This window comes from Melitaea cinxia, chromosome 15 (genome assembly GCF_905220565.1).
Source record: "Melitaea cinxia chromosome 15, ilMelCinx1.1, whole genome shotgun sequence".
Taxonomy (NCBI): Eukaryota; Metazoa; Arthropoda; class Insecta; order Lepidoptera; family Nymphalidae; genus Melitaea; species Melitaea cinxia.
Genome location: NC_059408.1, coordinates 4107736 through 4122680, shown reverse-complemented (window position 1 = coordinate 4122680; position 14945 = coordinate 4107736). Strand labels below are relative to the sequence as shown.

Here is a 14945-nt window from a genome sequence, read left to right as displayed (position 1 = left end):
TTTATCACTAAGAAACATTAATTATAGAAGTAGTCCATACAATGGAGACAGAAAGAAGTAATTTATTTATTTTGTTTACAAAACCAACAGCCTTATTTACTAAACATATCACTTCTCTCACTCACACACTCACTCTACAGCGAAAGCCGCAGCTCTGCCACGAAAGAAGTATAAATTAGCGATGAATTCGCATAACACCTCACAAAATTTCGCAACTATGTTTAATTTGTTAAATGCGAATTGAATCTTCCCATGTCAATAATGAATCCGAATACTAATCCTAAGCCATCTATATAATCCAAAAATAATCCATCACTAGTCCTATACCTAATTCAAGAAACAAACCCGAAGAAAGCTATCTTCAGGGATTTTCCCTAGTATACCAGACAATAATAAACTCTATTATATGACGTGTTAGTACAATTTGTTTTAACACACCGCGGATTTGAACAGTCATATTCGACGTAGTGGGAAGAATTTCGGGAAGTCCCCGTGCATTGATTTTGTGTTACCGTTTTCTTTTAGTGTTACCGTATTGAGAATATTATTTTACCTTTTTTTTAGAAAGTTATTTTACATTAGTTGAAAATTCAAAAATTCGGTAGATCGCACAGCTAAATCGGTATATCGGTAGACAAGGGCCAAAATCGGTAGATCTACCGATAAATCGGTAGCTTTTGCAACGCTGCACCACAATTTTATCCACAGATAATATTTTTGTTAGTTGTTCTTGTCAATGTTCTTATAATCACGGTCTTATATATAAGTCTTGCAACAGAGCACAATTACAATGATGAGAGATTAGTACGACAGTGTCATAAATTTTCGTTCGCGTCAATGCCGCTGTACATCACTGCTTTCGATGGGTGCGGTCACGAGGTGCGGTGCACGGTGCACACTGTGCATACCAGTTGAGTGACGTTACATTGTAGTTGGTTATATTTTAAAACATAAATGCGTTACGTATGATAGAAAAAGAGACAGAATGCTATTCTGTTTTTTGTTACACAGCATACCCATCTATCATCATGCCTCTGGCGGCTGTAAATTATAAAAAAACCGTAACCATTAAGCCGACGTAACCCCACCGCTGTTGTTGCAAGACCTCTCAGAATCTCTGCAGAATCGAAGTTGACGCCTGACGGTAGGTAATTGTTACTAGAATGTCTAGAATATGACGCAAAAATGTGGGAACTGGGAATTCTTTATAAATAAATTGAAATTATCTTAAGATATTTAAAAAGAGCGCTATCAGGTTTTTACTTTTTATAACTGTCCAAATTACTTGGCAACATTGAGGGTCGTGTGGATGCAAATTCGACCAATCAGCGGCTTTCGCAATGACTGTCGCCATACCCTTTTAAAAATTTAAAATTTTGAATCTACTCCTCCAATCGTTAATATAGTTTATGTAATTTCAAATTGTTTTTTAAAACGCTAATATAGTCTTAAAAGCGCACAAGTTTATTATTTCAAACCCAGTATCTAACAGTAACTATAACATCCTGATTAGTTCATTAATTGTTACATTTTTTGGGTTAAGAGTAATTTTTCAGAGCACGTAATTCTATTTTTAGATATCAAGACAATTTGTGATAAGCAGAGATTAGTAATGATACCGATAACGTTACCTCTGACGTCACTAAATAAAGATGTTTTTACTGGCACCTCTTAGACATTCTGCTCCGGGTAAAAAAAAATCAACTCCATGCGTGGGAATCGCCACACCGCGTGTCGGCGCGGCTTGACATTGCGACTGCTGTTCTTATCAGTAATGTGTAACTACCTTAGAAGATTAACAGAGTATATGCGCAGAGAAGAAAAGAGAAGAATTATAACGTAACATCAGTGACGGATTTACATGCAGGTTGAGTAGGCTAAAGCCTAGGGCGGCAAATTTTGCCTGAATTTTATTTTTGAAACTTTATTATATAGATCTACATAATGATTGGGCATGCCTATAATCGTTGGACAGCAATAGATTCGATTATTTTAAGGAATTATGGAATGGACGGCCTAAGAAAACAAGGTCAGCCGAAATAATTGCGACTAGCAACTGGCCGTTTTGTGGTGACCAACGGGTGGTGTAACCTTTTTGAGGAATGAGTCTGCGCCTGATTTTACTCCTACAGGAAATAAAATATTGAATTTCAGTGGTCACTAGGGGCGGTAAAAATTGAATACTGCCTACTGAAGGCAGATTTATAAATCCGCCACACGTAACATGGTTGTGATTATTCAGCATTTGAACTTGTAATAAATACCTATTCTGAGAGGAATATTTTTTGCTGAGTTCCTTTACGATTTACAATCGCAATTATCTTTCAATTGACGTTAATATACCTAGGTATATCTCGACTTGATTAAAAATATGTATAACATTTAACACCATGTATCCTCCGTTGGTTACAGTCTAGTCTTTTTTAATTAAATTCAAATGTCAAAAAGAAAACTCCAAACTGTTGATGTGAACTAAATACTTAAAGGTTATTTGAAATATTTTTTGTATGTTATTATTTAAATTTTTGTTATCAAGAAGTTTATACTAATTAAATATGGAAGGTAATAACACAATGATTTTTTAAAGTTGAATAATATACATACCGACCGTAGCATACTTTCCTGTAAGCGTATTAAAGCAGGTCACCCTCTCTTATATCAGCTCTGGTTTGTAACTTAATCGCTGCCCCTAACACCCGGTTATGAGTTTTCCTCCAGATTTTTTTATAATGAGTTTTACACCATGATTCATCCTTATTCATTGGGCTAACTCCTCTATTAAATTTAAAAGCAAAAAATATCGATAGATATACATTCATCAGGATTTCTTCCGAGAAGTGCAGGCTCGGTTCAATTTTGGACATGATTTAAACCCATGAATTTTATGCTTTCTAATTAATATTTATCGAACCACCATATTATAAATATTCAATTAAGTCTACTTATTACTTACTTATAACTACTACTATAACTTCGATTAAAATTTAGTAGCTTGTATTTGATCAGTTAATTTCATTTTTTTAAATATAAATAAGTATTTTTTAGTAGGTACCTATATAATTTGATTTTGTAACCAATAAATTAGAACAAAATGTGCTCAAAATCAATAGGTTATATTATTCCTGAGGTAGGGCACAGCAGGAATTTCTGTCTCAAAATATGGAGCAGCCCGACTGCGGTAGTACCTCGACCTTACAGAAGATCACAGCAAAATAATACTGTTTTCAAGCAGTATTGTGTTCCTGTTGGTGAGTAAGGTGACCAGAGCTCCTGGGGGGATTGGGGATTGGGTCGGCAACGCGCTTGCAATGATTCCGGTATGCAGGCGTCTATAAGCTACGGTAATCGCTTATCATCAAGTGAGCCGTACGCTTGTTTGCCGACCTAGTGACATAAAAAAAAGGTAACGACCTATTGATTTTGAGTACATTCATTTATTGATAAACAGTTTCTAATTGATGAATTAAAAACGTAAGATTTGTACCAATTAGACTGCAATACATGAACAATTTAGCAATTAGTACACTTAGAAAAAATTATGATATTTTTATTTTCAGATTTTGTTATTTTTTAATGCAGACGTATTAATACTGATAATATTTTAACTTTAATTTATTATTGAAAGCAATGACGTGGGATGTAACGTTAGGTAAGGTATTATTTAGTATTTTTTCTTTTTATTTTGCGTTCATGACCTTCGCCATTTTTCATTTCGTCCATTTTGATTATATCAAAGTCGCTTTATGTTGACCACACTTGTAAGGAAAAGATAGAATTATTAAATATGTTTATGTACTTTCTAAAATTTTGACACAGAAATATAAACAACTACTGTACTACGTAACGTAAAATACAAATAACAAATTATTAATAATGACTAGATGTCTAAGAAATATAAAATTGATGTATTAGTGATAAAAATTTACCTAAATTAAAACAGTGCACACACACACACACACACACACACAAAAACATTTATATTTAAACAGCATTAATATTATAATCTACGTATTTTTTATTTTACTTTTTTCACTGTAATATTGGTAGAACATTTAATTAAAAATATTATATTTTTTCATTTCGTGAACTTAATTGAGGATTTAGTTAGAACAAAACTAACGACTGAAAGTAGTGAAAGTATAAATCAAAACTTGTACTTCATGCTTCTGCGTGTAATACGTAATATAATCTACAATCGTTTTTATCTTACAATTCTGCAATCAGCAATGCAACAAATGATATTTTATCGTTAAAACCAAAATAAAATTATCACATTTATATAAAATGTACATTCTTATACTAATTACTTAATACATACTCTTAAATAGAATATTAAAAAAAAAAAAAATAATTATAGTCGGGTCAAAGGGCTTTGAGTCCTGCTTGGTTTTGAGTATATCTGTTTACTTTTTTATATTCCATGACTTTTTCTTGCCTTTGCTATTTACATTTGATTAGGAAAACTCTTCGTTTTTGATTGCATCCTAAATTCATTTGTGATTAATAAAAACACATTTTGCATATCACGTTTAAAAATATTTAAAATATCTACCCACCGGTTGAATACTTTGTCCTGAACAAAAAAAATATGCACCCTACAAACGAAGCGAGCGTGCGACCCAATAAAGCGTAATAACCATATTTATCATATTTTTTATTGTCGCTAACTGTCGCTAATATCACGAAAGCCTTCCGATTCATCCTACTGTCAGTTGTTCGGTGAACTTAGCGATCATGCAACGACCGTACAAGCGTCAGTATCTGCGACCTAATAATATGCACGAGGCGTTTCATGGTGGTAAAAAAGAATTATTTAATTTTTTTTCACTTCTTTTTCAGAAGAAAGATTCTTGAGATATATTCGTATGTCAATATTTAATTTAAAGGGTACACACAGGATACCAAAAAAAATAATCTTATTTTAAAATTATGATAATAAATATAAAGTAGCTTTTTATGAAATGCATGAGAAATTATTTGTGCTATCTTGGCACTATTAAAACCATTAATCTTAACAAATATTGATAATTATGAATTATATTTTATGCACAGATTTTGAATATGTTGTAACAAAGAAGAAACCGCCTCGTATATGTTTTGGTACTGGTCTAGACCGTGAAGTATTACCACAAAAGGGACCTATGCTTAGTCCTTTTATGAGACGGAATGCACCCGAAGTGAAACCAAACCTGGGCCCTGGCAGCTATGACAATAATCGTGACGCCTTTTACGACCTTGCCCACAGGGTACTTATCAAAAATGAGTATATTTGTAGTTGTTTGCATGTTATCAAAGCATAACAAAGGAGCGAAGTTCTATATTGAAAAATATTATATCTAATTAAGATGATGAGGGTAACTGTATAGTACTGGGAGGCTTAGTGTAATATTGAAAATTCTTTCAAAGAACGTAAGTTGAAAAAAAGTTAGCTTACAAGACAAGTTTACATATTTGTACAATGCAATCATGCGTATTACTATCAGCTGGATAACTGAGGTAGGGCATAGCCGGAAATATCCTGTTCATAATCTGGAGCAGCCCGACTGGGGTAGTACCTCGCGACACAGACACAGCTAAATTATCCTACTTCCAAACAGTCTTGTGTTCCTGTTGGGATTGCGGGTAGGATCGGCAACGCGTTTGCGATGCTTCTGATGAAGCAGGCGTCTATAAGCTGCGGCAATCACTTATCAATAGGTTAGCCGTACCTTTGTTTGCCGACCTAGTTGTATAAAAAATACATAATTTTTATTTTGTGAATTACCCTTTCACTTGAGTCCTAAATACCCCACTCAAAATCAAAATCAAAATCAAAAATAGCTTTATTCAAGTAGGCTCCAAGAGCACTTTCGAATCGTCATTTTACAAATTAAAACTTTAAAAATAAATTATTATTTTTGTAAAAGTGAAGCTACCACCGATTCGGAATGTAGATTCTGGAGAGAAGAATCGGCAAAAAACTCCGCAGTTACTCTTTTGAAAATAATATATAAACTGTGTTTTAGTACAAAATTAGAAACATGTTGCATGAAATGCAGCGTCACTAAGTCCACACATCTTTATCAACTATGTAATCCTGCACCGAGTAATAACCTTTATCTTTTTTTTTTTATAAAAACTTTAAATTTATGTTGAGACAATTCCAAAATCGTTTGTGGTATTTTATTATACATGCGAATACCATGACCCAGAAAGGAAACGTTTACTTTTCGCAGTCGGAAACTTGGAGTTACAATTTTGTTATTTCTTCTCGTGTTTACAATGCGATTATTACTATTTATTTCAAAACAATGATTATTTTGGTGGATATACATAATATTGTTATAAATATACTGCGACGCGATCGTTAATATGTCCACCTTTTGGAAAACATCGCGTAGGGACACTCGAGCTCCAAGAGCGTAAATGCCGCGAATAGCCCTTTTTTGCAAGATAAATAGAGTCTCAGTATCTGCAGCATTACCCCACAGTAACAGGCCGTAAGACATAACACTATGGAAATAGCTAAAATATATTAAGCGTGCAGTTGCAACGTCGGTCAGTTGTCGTACTTTTCTAACTGCGAATGCCGCGGAGCTGAGTCGACCATTCAAGGATGACAAATGGGAATTCCACTGAAGTTTTGAGTCCAAATGTATCCCTAAGAAAACTGTAGTATCATTGACAATAAGCCTCTCGTTATTTATTATAAAATTATAATTTGGATGCTTAACATTAGGTAACGAAAACACAACGCACTTGGTTTTTTTGGCGTTCAAAACCAAGTTGTTTATTTTAAGCCAATCTTGAATTCGCGACAAAAAAGCGTTCACGTCATCATAATTTACTTTTTTCCTATCAACTTTAAATATTAGAGAAGTATCATCTGCAAATAGGACTATATCACAAATATATTTAACATAAAATGGCAGATCATTTATATATATTAAAAAAAGAAATGGAGCCAGAATCGACCCCTGTGGAACGCCCTTTTTTAGCACAGATCCAGAAGACTTCGTTCCGTTTATTGATACGTGTTGAATTCTATTAGATAGATATGAAGCAATTAGATTAAGAGCTCTACCATTAACGCCGTAATACTCATGTTTACTTAATAAGATCCCGTAGTCCACGCAATCGAATGCCTTTGATAGGTCACAAAATATACCAATAGCATTTTGTGATCTCTCCTAGGCGTCATATATATGTTTGAGAAGTGCCACACCAGCATCTGTCGTAGAGCGACCTCTAGTGAAACCATATTGTTCACTGTCGAGCATATGCCTCTTTTACCATTTAAGATAGAGATCAGAGCTTAATCCACCACGCTGCTCCACTGCGGATTGGCGGATGATTTTACCCTTAAAAAGATTTTAATCTACAAGTAGTTTAATAGTATCAAAAAATAATATTTCGATATTGTCATTTTAGTTCTTTTGTTTAATAAAATTAACTTCATAATCTTATATAAAAAATTTTGGTGTCACAATATTAGTTACCATACTCCTCCGAAACGGCTGGACCGATTTTTATGAAATTTTGTGTGAATATTGGCTAAGTTCGAAAATCGGCCAACATCTATTTTTCATACCCCTAGATTATAATGTGGGGGGGGGGATTAAGTGGTCTTATAACATATATGGCAAAACAACGTTTGCAGGGTCAGCTAGTAATAAAATAAAATATTAGACAGATTTCTAATGAACACGGAATGCCTACTGATAAATTCTGAGTAAAAACGTTGTCAAAATTAAGGTCTACCTTCTTGAAGAAAAAAAATAATGAGCATTATTTACTAGAAGGTGAAGCCTGTGTTATATTACATACTTTAAATATCCGTCTAGATTTACAGCAAGTGTTATTACGGCCCGAAGTCACCTAGATGGAAGGTAAAGCACGAATATCAGCCTCCTCCTAAAGAACCTACACCAATGGAGCCAATACCTCAAAACTGTGCACCTTTTAACTCCACGTCAAAGAGAAAAGCGTTGTTCCAATCAGGAGATGTTCCAGCGTAAGTGAAATTATTTTATTATAAAATATGCTATTTTACGATAATTATAATTTATTTGCCTGTTCTTTCGCCTCGCATATTAACTCAAATAATTATAATATAATGAAAATTTTGAGACACAAATGGTATATGTACGTACCTCTACATGATTTATGAATATGGCTCTGTAACTACTGTGTAACAAATTTCGTTGTAATGAGTTCCATTTTTTTGAATTCTAATTTATATTATTACAAAGAAGCTTTTTACATAATAAAATCGTTGCAGAGGGTCACCAGTCTGTGAGAAGCTCAATACGATAACACAATTAAGAAACCGTTCTCTATAAATAAATAAAAACGAGTGTGCTTTAGACCACACGACTGAAATAAAATTGCTTCAGTGGACACGACCCCTTAACCTCAGTAGTAGTGCACATATTATACAGGTTTTATTTCTTCTAGGCCTTGTGATTATTATCCGGAGTACAAGAAGAGACAAATGAAATTTTCGTATAGTTTCTCCGGTAAAAAGGTTCTAAAGTGCGCTGTTGAGGTAAGTGTACTTTTTTACTGATATAATTATCGACATATCATTGCAAGAAAATGTTGTAGGACCTGATTCAAAATCCGTGTGCTTATTTGCTTGTTCAGAATAATATTTCTACTTTGTAGAATAATAACTATTTCTATTAGGAACGGAGGAAGTAGTAGAAATATATTGTTACTTTTCCTTGTAACAGTCAATGTTACAAGTCTATACACTATTTCCTGAACTTTATACATCTGTCAATTTAATAAAAAAATTCAAATATTAATAACAAATTCTTCGATATAAAAATCTTCTGCTTAATGTTTTTTTTTCAACAGATAAAATGCGTACCATACAATTTGGATGTTTGTGGTTTTTGCGGCTGTTCATGTTCTGCACAGGGCGACTATTGGCATTACGAAAATAGAATATTTTTATGTCGAAAACATTATTCGCGATTGTTTAAGCATTGTTTGGCTAAATTTCAGGGTGCAAAATTAGCTGAATTTAAGGTATATAGTGCTATAATTTTAATTTTTATTAAATTTTTTTTTTACAAAATAATGCAAAACTTTTGAATTAATTTCAGTCGGTGAGAGATTGCTTCTTCGCACACGCACATAATAGTTGCAAAGCTGCTTTAAAAATAATGAAAATTGAAGAAATAGAAAAGAAACTTCGAAAAGAAGCCTATCTTGACTTATATTTTCCGCAGCGGAGATTTTGTAACAATTAACAATCCTTGTTTAATTAGGAATATTTTATAATTATGACACATTAAAACACTGTCACAGAGTCGTACTTAACGGAACAGTACGTAACGGAACTTTTCTTCATTATATAACATGACGCTTCATTGCCACAACTGAAAGCGTTAAACATATCAATTAATCAGCAAAACTTATGTTTTTAAATACAAAAGTGTGTATAGTTAGTTTTAATTATATGAAACTAGTAGGTACCTACAAAATAAAACGTAACAACATAATTTGTTGATTTAAGATTGGTTCTCAAAAAAAGATCTCACGACACATTATTATAGCAAATATCATGACTATGACCGCGGGCCTTAGGTGGAACGATAGAATGGGCGCCGCAATCGTTGCGGACGCTTAGTGGAAAGCGGCCATAGTAATGATCTTCATGGTCAAAGCTGTGACATACATGTGAATTGCAAAGTAAATGTTAAAAAAACATACAAATAAAATTTTTAAAGATTGTTTTCTACTTGGAGGAAACGAACACAATTATAATCATTTAAAAAATTATCGAAAAGCTTAATTTTAGTATAATGCTTCTTGTATTTAGCCCATCTATATTAGTATATAAATTGGAGTGTCTGTTTGTAATATTAAAATAACCGTTATTTTACTAAATGTACCTATATGGATGTACTTATATACACGGTACATTTACCAAAATAAGATTTTTTTACAACAAAAGAAACGGCTGGACCGATTTTGGCGGGACTTTCAATGGCAGATATAGTAAGGAGTAACTTAGGCTACTTTTATTTTTGAAATTTATTTATTTTATAACTGTGCTAACAGACTGCACAATACCTTTTTTGACCTTTTTTGTTAAATTCCACGCGGATAAAGTCACGGGTACAACTAGTTGTTTAATAATTTTGATTGATGAATTTTCCATCCAACCCTTTCGCGATTTATCTGTAACATACTTTTTTTACTTTAACAAAGAAGATAATTATTTAATTTTTAATTATTAAGCAGATGGGTGATGACCATGTCTAATGGTCTAGTTCGGATCTTAGACTAATAAAAATACAACTTTTTAGCAGAATCTACAGGTGTAACGATAATTTAGAAATACCGTACGAAGTTTTTTTGTCATTTCCTGCACTTTATCAGGTTCAGTATTCGTGTTCGAAATTATCGTATTTTAGGATTACTTTTCGTCATTACTTTTTCCCATGCCTTTTTATAAAAACTATATATTCCAAATATTTTACAATATATTTTGTCAAAAAATTAGTATTAAATTATCTTAATAAATATATTATAACATTGCCTTTAAGCTTTTACTACTAAGGATTTTTAAAACTAGCAACATAGCATTTTGTAATCATAAATCATCTGACTGCAATAACAAGTGTTCTTTGGGTCTTATTTGTTATTTACACAGAGTACTATGATATAAACAAGAATTATTTTGATAACAAATCAATATTTTATCAAAATAAACTTCTAATCATGAAACTAGACTCGAATAATAAGATGATTAATGACGATAATGGCGAAGAGACAACCGACGACGTCGTTGATCCCCGACAAAACGCTGAAGACGTTATTGGCGAGATACTCGCAGGGCTTACAGATGCTCGATCACCCGAAGAAATTAGAAACGGATTCAATACAAACGGTATACCAGACAATTCGGTTGACATGATACAGCCGCCTCGGACGCGTACGCCAGCCAATTCTTTATCAGAGAACGCTACCATCGATGACATCGATCCGGCGTCAGACCTCGGCACTTCGATTCGAAACAAATGTTTAGAACTCGAGGAAATACTTCAAAGCCTCAAGTCACGTCTTAATCATGTCGTGCTTGATGAAAATATCGTCCTTAGTCCGGAAGCAAACTCGATGGAAGCGCAACTTGAACACGATCTTGATACAGACTGCCAAGAGGACCTTTCGTTGCAAGAATTTCTCGAACTTTTAAACTCGCAGAATAAAATATCCCCCAGTGGCGTACAATGATTTCTTAAATGATTTTTAATTGTAAGATAAAATGAATTTATTGTGTGCAAAATTGAGATTAGAACATATTATGAAATTATTAAATGTTTTAGACTTAATTATTTGTTTTGTTTTGTGTAAAAAGGGTAAATTTAAAAATAGACACTATATAAAATATTTAATAAATCTTGACAAGTTATGCTTTACTTTATGGATATACCAAAACTATAATATTTTTTAATTATTAATTTCTTATTTTGCTTATTTAATAAGTAATAATAAGTGTACTACTTTTTAGAAAATTAGTTTACAACATTAACAATTCTAAAAAGTCAAGTAACTATAAATATCACAAACAATTATTCAAAAAGCAAACAATAAAAATACAAACAATATAATTATATTAATACTACATGTTATCAAAAAGATCGTTAACTTCTGAACTTATAGTGACTTCTGTCAAGTTAGGTATTGTATCAGTTTCATATACTTGACTATCATCACATGAGTCAGACTCAGTGTTACTTAGAATGTTTTCGCTCTTTAAAATATAATTAAGTTTATTATCATGAATTATTTTGATAACATCGTCTCTATTACGATCTATTAATTCCATTCTGAAATTCTTTAGCCAATCGTTGTAATGTGAAGGTTCTGATTTAATACATTCTTGTCTAAAATGTGACATTACTTCCATAACTTTTGTGAGGTCTCCATCAATATTTCCATAAACCATACTTTCGATTACTGCTGTTATTTGGGTAGCAAGGTCTTTCATGCTGATACCTTCTTTTTTGAGGGTGTCGAAATCATCAAGTGGATTTTGAGTTCCAATCTTCTTTATATGATAATTAGGTTTCTTAAATGCGTTAAGGTCAATTTTAGGAATATTCTTCATATCTTTATCAAATGATTTCGAGGTAGAGGCATCATCAAACTGGTCTACATCCATTGCATCACTTGTCTTCTTTTCCTTCTTTTTTATTTCAACTTTATTTAAAACAAATAAACTTTTTAATTTTTCCAGGGACTGTTTACTCCTTTTTTCTACTAATGGGGGTACTTTGAACAGCATTTTTATATCTTCTCTTGGTTGCGGTAGAGGTTTTCCTGGATTCATGGCTCTAAAAGCTATGCAGTCTAAAACATACTGAGCCGATGGACTAACTATTCTTGCAATTGGAAATGCTTCTGTTTCATCAAAGTCACTCTCTTCATATGCTTTCATTAAATCCATTGCTTTAATTAAATTAACAAAAGCATTAACCTGTTCATCAGAGCATGCATACTTTTTAATATCTGTTGGGGGAAATGACATATTCTTTATTTCGTCTTTATAACATATGCCAACCATGGATAGACAAAAAAAGTTATTAGAATCAAGAACAGGCATAAGAGCATACATTTTTGGTGCATTTCCATTGTTATACACTCTCCTCACTATTCCAACTAAGTTCAATTCATGAAGACACTCGACTAAACATCTGACAGCATATTGTGCTTTTTTATCACCTTTTCGACCAAAAACATACGACAAACCATCACCATTTAGACATTGCCATGTTATATTTGAAGCCTTTGTAAAACCATACACTGATAAGGATTTTGGACCAGAATCGTACAACATAGCTTCATCACAGTCAGAGAATGGTATGACTTGTTGTCCATATTGATAGCCCTTGATGCTTTTATCCTTATCGATCACAGTTTGATTTTCAGGGTTAAGGAAAATTTTACTTTTCTGCATGTATTCTGTGGCACTTTTAGTATTTGTGACTGGGTCTTTTATTGCCATAATCCATTTTTTTACAACTGCTTCATCTTTTAATCTGATATATGATGATACTGGTATTTTTATTGAGGGGCCAATATTTAAATCTACATTCCAGGGTACCGCATTTACAGCCTTCTTCTTATGAAATAGTAAGTATCTCATGGTAAATTCGAATGTTACCGAGACTCCATTTGTCAATTCCACAATTTTTTTTACAAGTTCTATTTCCTCATTTTTGTATTCATTTGAATATACATTTAGACCAATTACGTCAATTTGAAATTCTTCTTCTTGTAAGCCAGCTAGAATCTGTAAAGAATTTAGAATCAAAATTGAGATTTTTTAATATTATACACTTAACTACATAAACATAGAATATAGGTACACAAATTAAAATTGAATGATTAACAATAATACCTGCTCCAATTCACTGTCCTCTATGCCAGATGGTTTTTGGAAATTTGTCATAAATATTATTTGCTTATTAATAATCTTCATAGCACTTATTTCACTTTTAAAATTATCAACAGCTACCAGTAGTGCATCAAACCAATTTCCTCTTGCTTTTGAAGGCTGAAAAAAAATTGCATAATGTACGGAGATTCAATATGTTCTAAAATTATGCCATAAGGAAATAAATATTTTTATAAGGTTTTGGTACACTATGTAGGAACCTTCATTGTTATCAGAAATAATAAAAATACATACCTTCTCAGGTAAGTCACGAATCATTTGCCAAGTAGGATATTGTAAGTCAGCGTATGTTTCTATATATTTACAACCTGATGCAGCTAAATTATTTTTAGTGTTTTTTGACCCTAATAAGATGATACCGAGTAAATTACTGCCTTGGCTTATTATTTTTCTTTCTATTATATGTATAGTGCACTCTCTAGCCAATTCAAAAAAACTTTTCCCGTTCTTTTCATCTGGTTCCGAAACGTTTCTTCCTATGTCTAAAATGATCACTGTACCATTTTCTATTCTTTTAGGAGCCATTTTTACAACTATTTTTGTATATTAGACGAGTTTGAGACTATAGTATATCAGAAAACAGTATTACTTTCTAACATGAAATAAAAAAAATTAATTACTATTACAAGTTTCAACAAGTTTAAAATTGATTTGAGTTTGAGCCACACTAACTGTCAATGTCAACAACCAAAACAATCGCAGTCTATAGGTCGAAAACTATAGTGGGGCAAATTGAATTTGGCCCACTTTTTACGATTTTTGATTTTTTTTTACTTTTAATTGTTTGTTCGTTATTGTTCAATTGTAAAAATTGTTTGTTCAAAATTAATTAATTTGAGTGACAAAAATAAAGATTCTTTATTTACACACGATATTTAGTTAGGTGGGCCAACTTAAGGGTGAACATTTGTTTAATTAATTATAAATAAATAAAAGACGAACAAACAATTTTTACAATCGAACAATAACGAACAAATGAAGAACAAATAATTAAAAAAACAACCGTAAATCGAAAAAAGAAGGGCCAAATTCAGTGAGCCTATTTCTCTTTTTTTCAATTCCATTGAAATTGGACTTAATTTCATGACCCGTATATCGTGTATGATCGTGTGGAAAACGCTATTTGACTGATGACGGTATATTATTATCCAACACAAAAGTTATTGATATATTATTCTCTTATATCTACGAATTTCACAATATTTTCAAGATAGTAATATTTTAATCGTAAATCTAAATCTAATAGTCGTAGTTTATTGATTGAGGACAAACAGGTCCTAAAAATAAGCTTTATTCATAACCGGTGAAAAAGGCCGTATAACTACTTTTCTACTAAATGCCATTTATTTTAATAATAATGAAACTGAATTTTATATCTTCTCTATATTACAATTAATTTATTATTAAATTTTATTGCAAAATATTAAAAGAATTTAAAACACTGATTTAAAAGCAGCGCTTTAGACGTCACTAATTTTTGACACTGACA

General features: G+C 32.1%; 2 protein-coding genes across 2 annotated transcripts; one reads left to right on the top strand and one right to left on the bottom strand.

Moving 5' to 3' along the window:
* The first annotated feature begins 3627 nt into the window (after nucleotides 1–3627).
* On the top strand, nucleotides 3628–9491 carry LOC123660699. Its single transcript, XM_045595750.1, has 6 exons — nucleotides 3628–3649; nucleotides 5053–5246; nucleotides 7824–7993; nucleotides 8437–8527; nucleotides 8842–9015; nucleotides 9093–9491. The coding sequence occupies exons 1-6, from the start codon at nucleotides 3628–3630 to the stop codon at nucleotides 9237–9239; spliced, it is 798 nt and encodes a 265-aa protein (XP_045451706.1). The 3' UTR covers nucleotides 9240–9491.
* A 1883-nt stretch (nucleotides 9492–11374) lies between these two features.
* On the bottom strand, nucleotides 11375–14169 carry LOC123660143 (X-ray repair cross-complementing protein 5-like). Its single transcript, XM_045595246.1, has 3 exons — nucleotides 13691–14169; nucleotides 13400–13555; nucleotides 11375–13291 (listed from the first exon to the last, which is right to left on the bottom strand). Exons 1-3 carry the CDS (start codon nucleotides 13979–13981, stop codon nucleotides 11618–11620), a joined length of 2121 nt encoding a protein of 706 aa, XP_045451202.1. The 5' UTR covers nucleotides 13982–14169; the 3' UTR covers nucleotides 11375–11617.
* Between the last annotated feature and the right edge of the window lie 776 nt (nucleotides 14170–14945).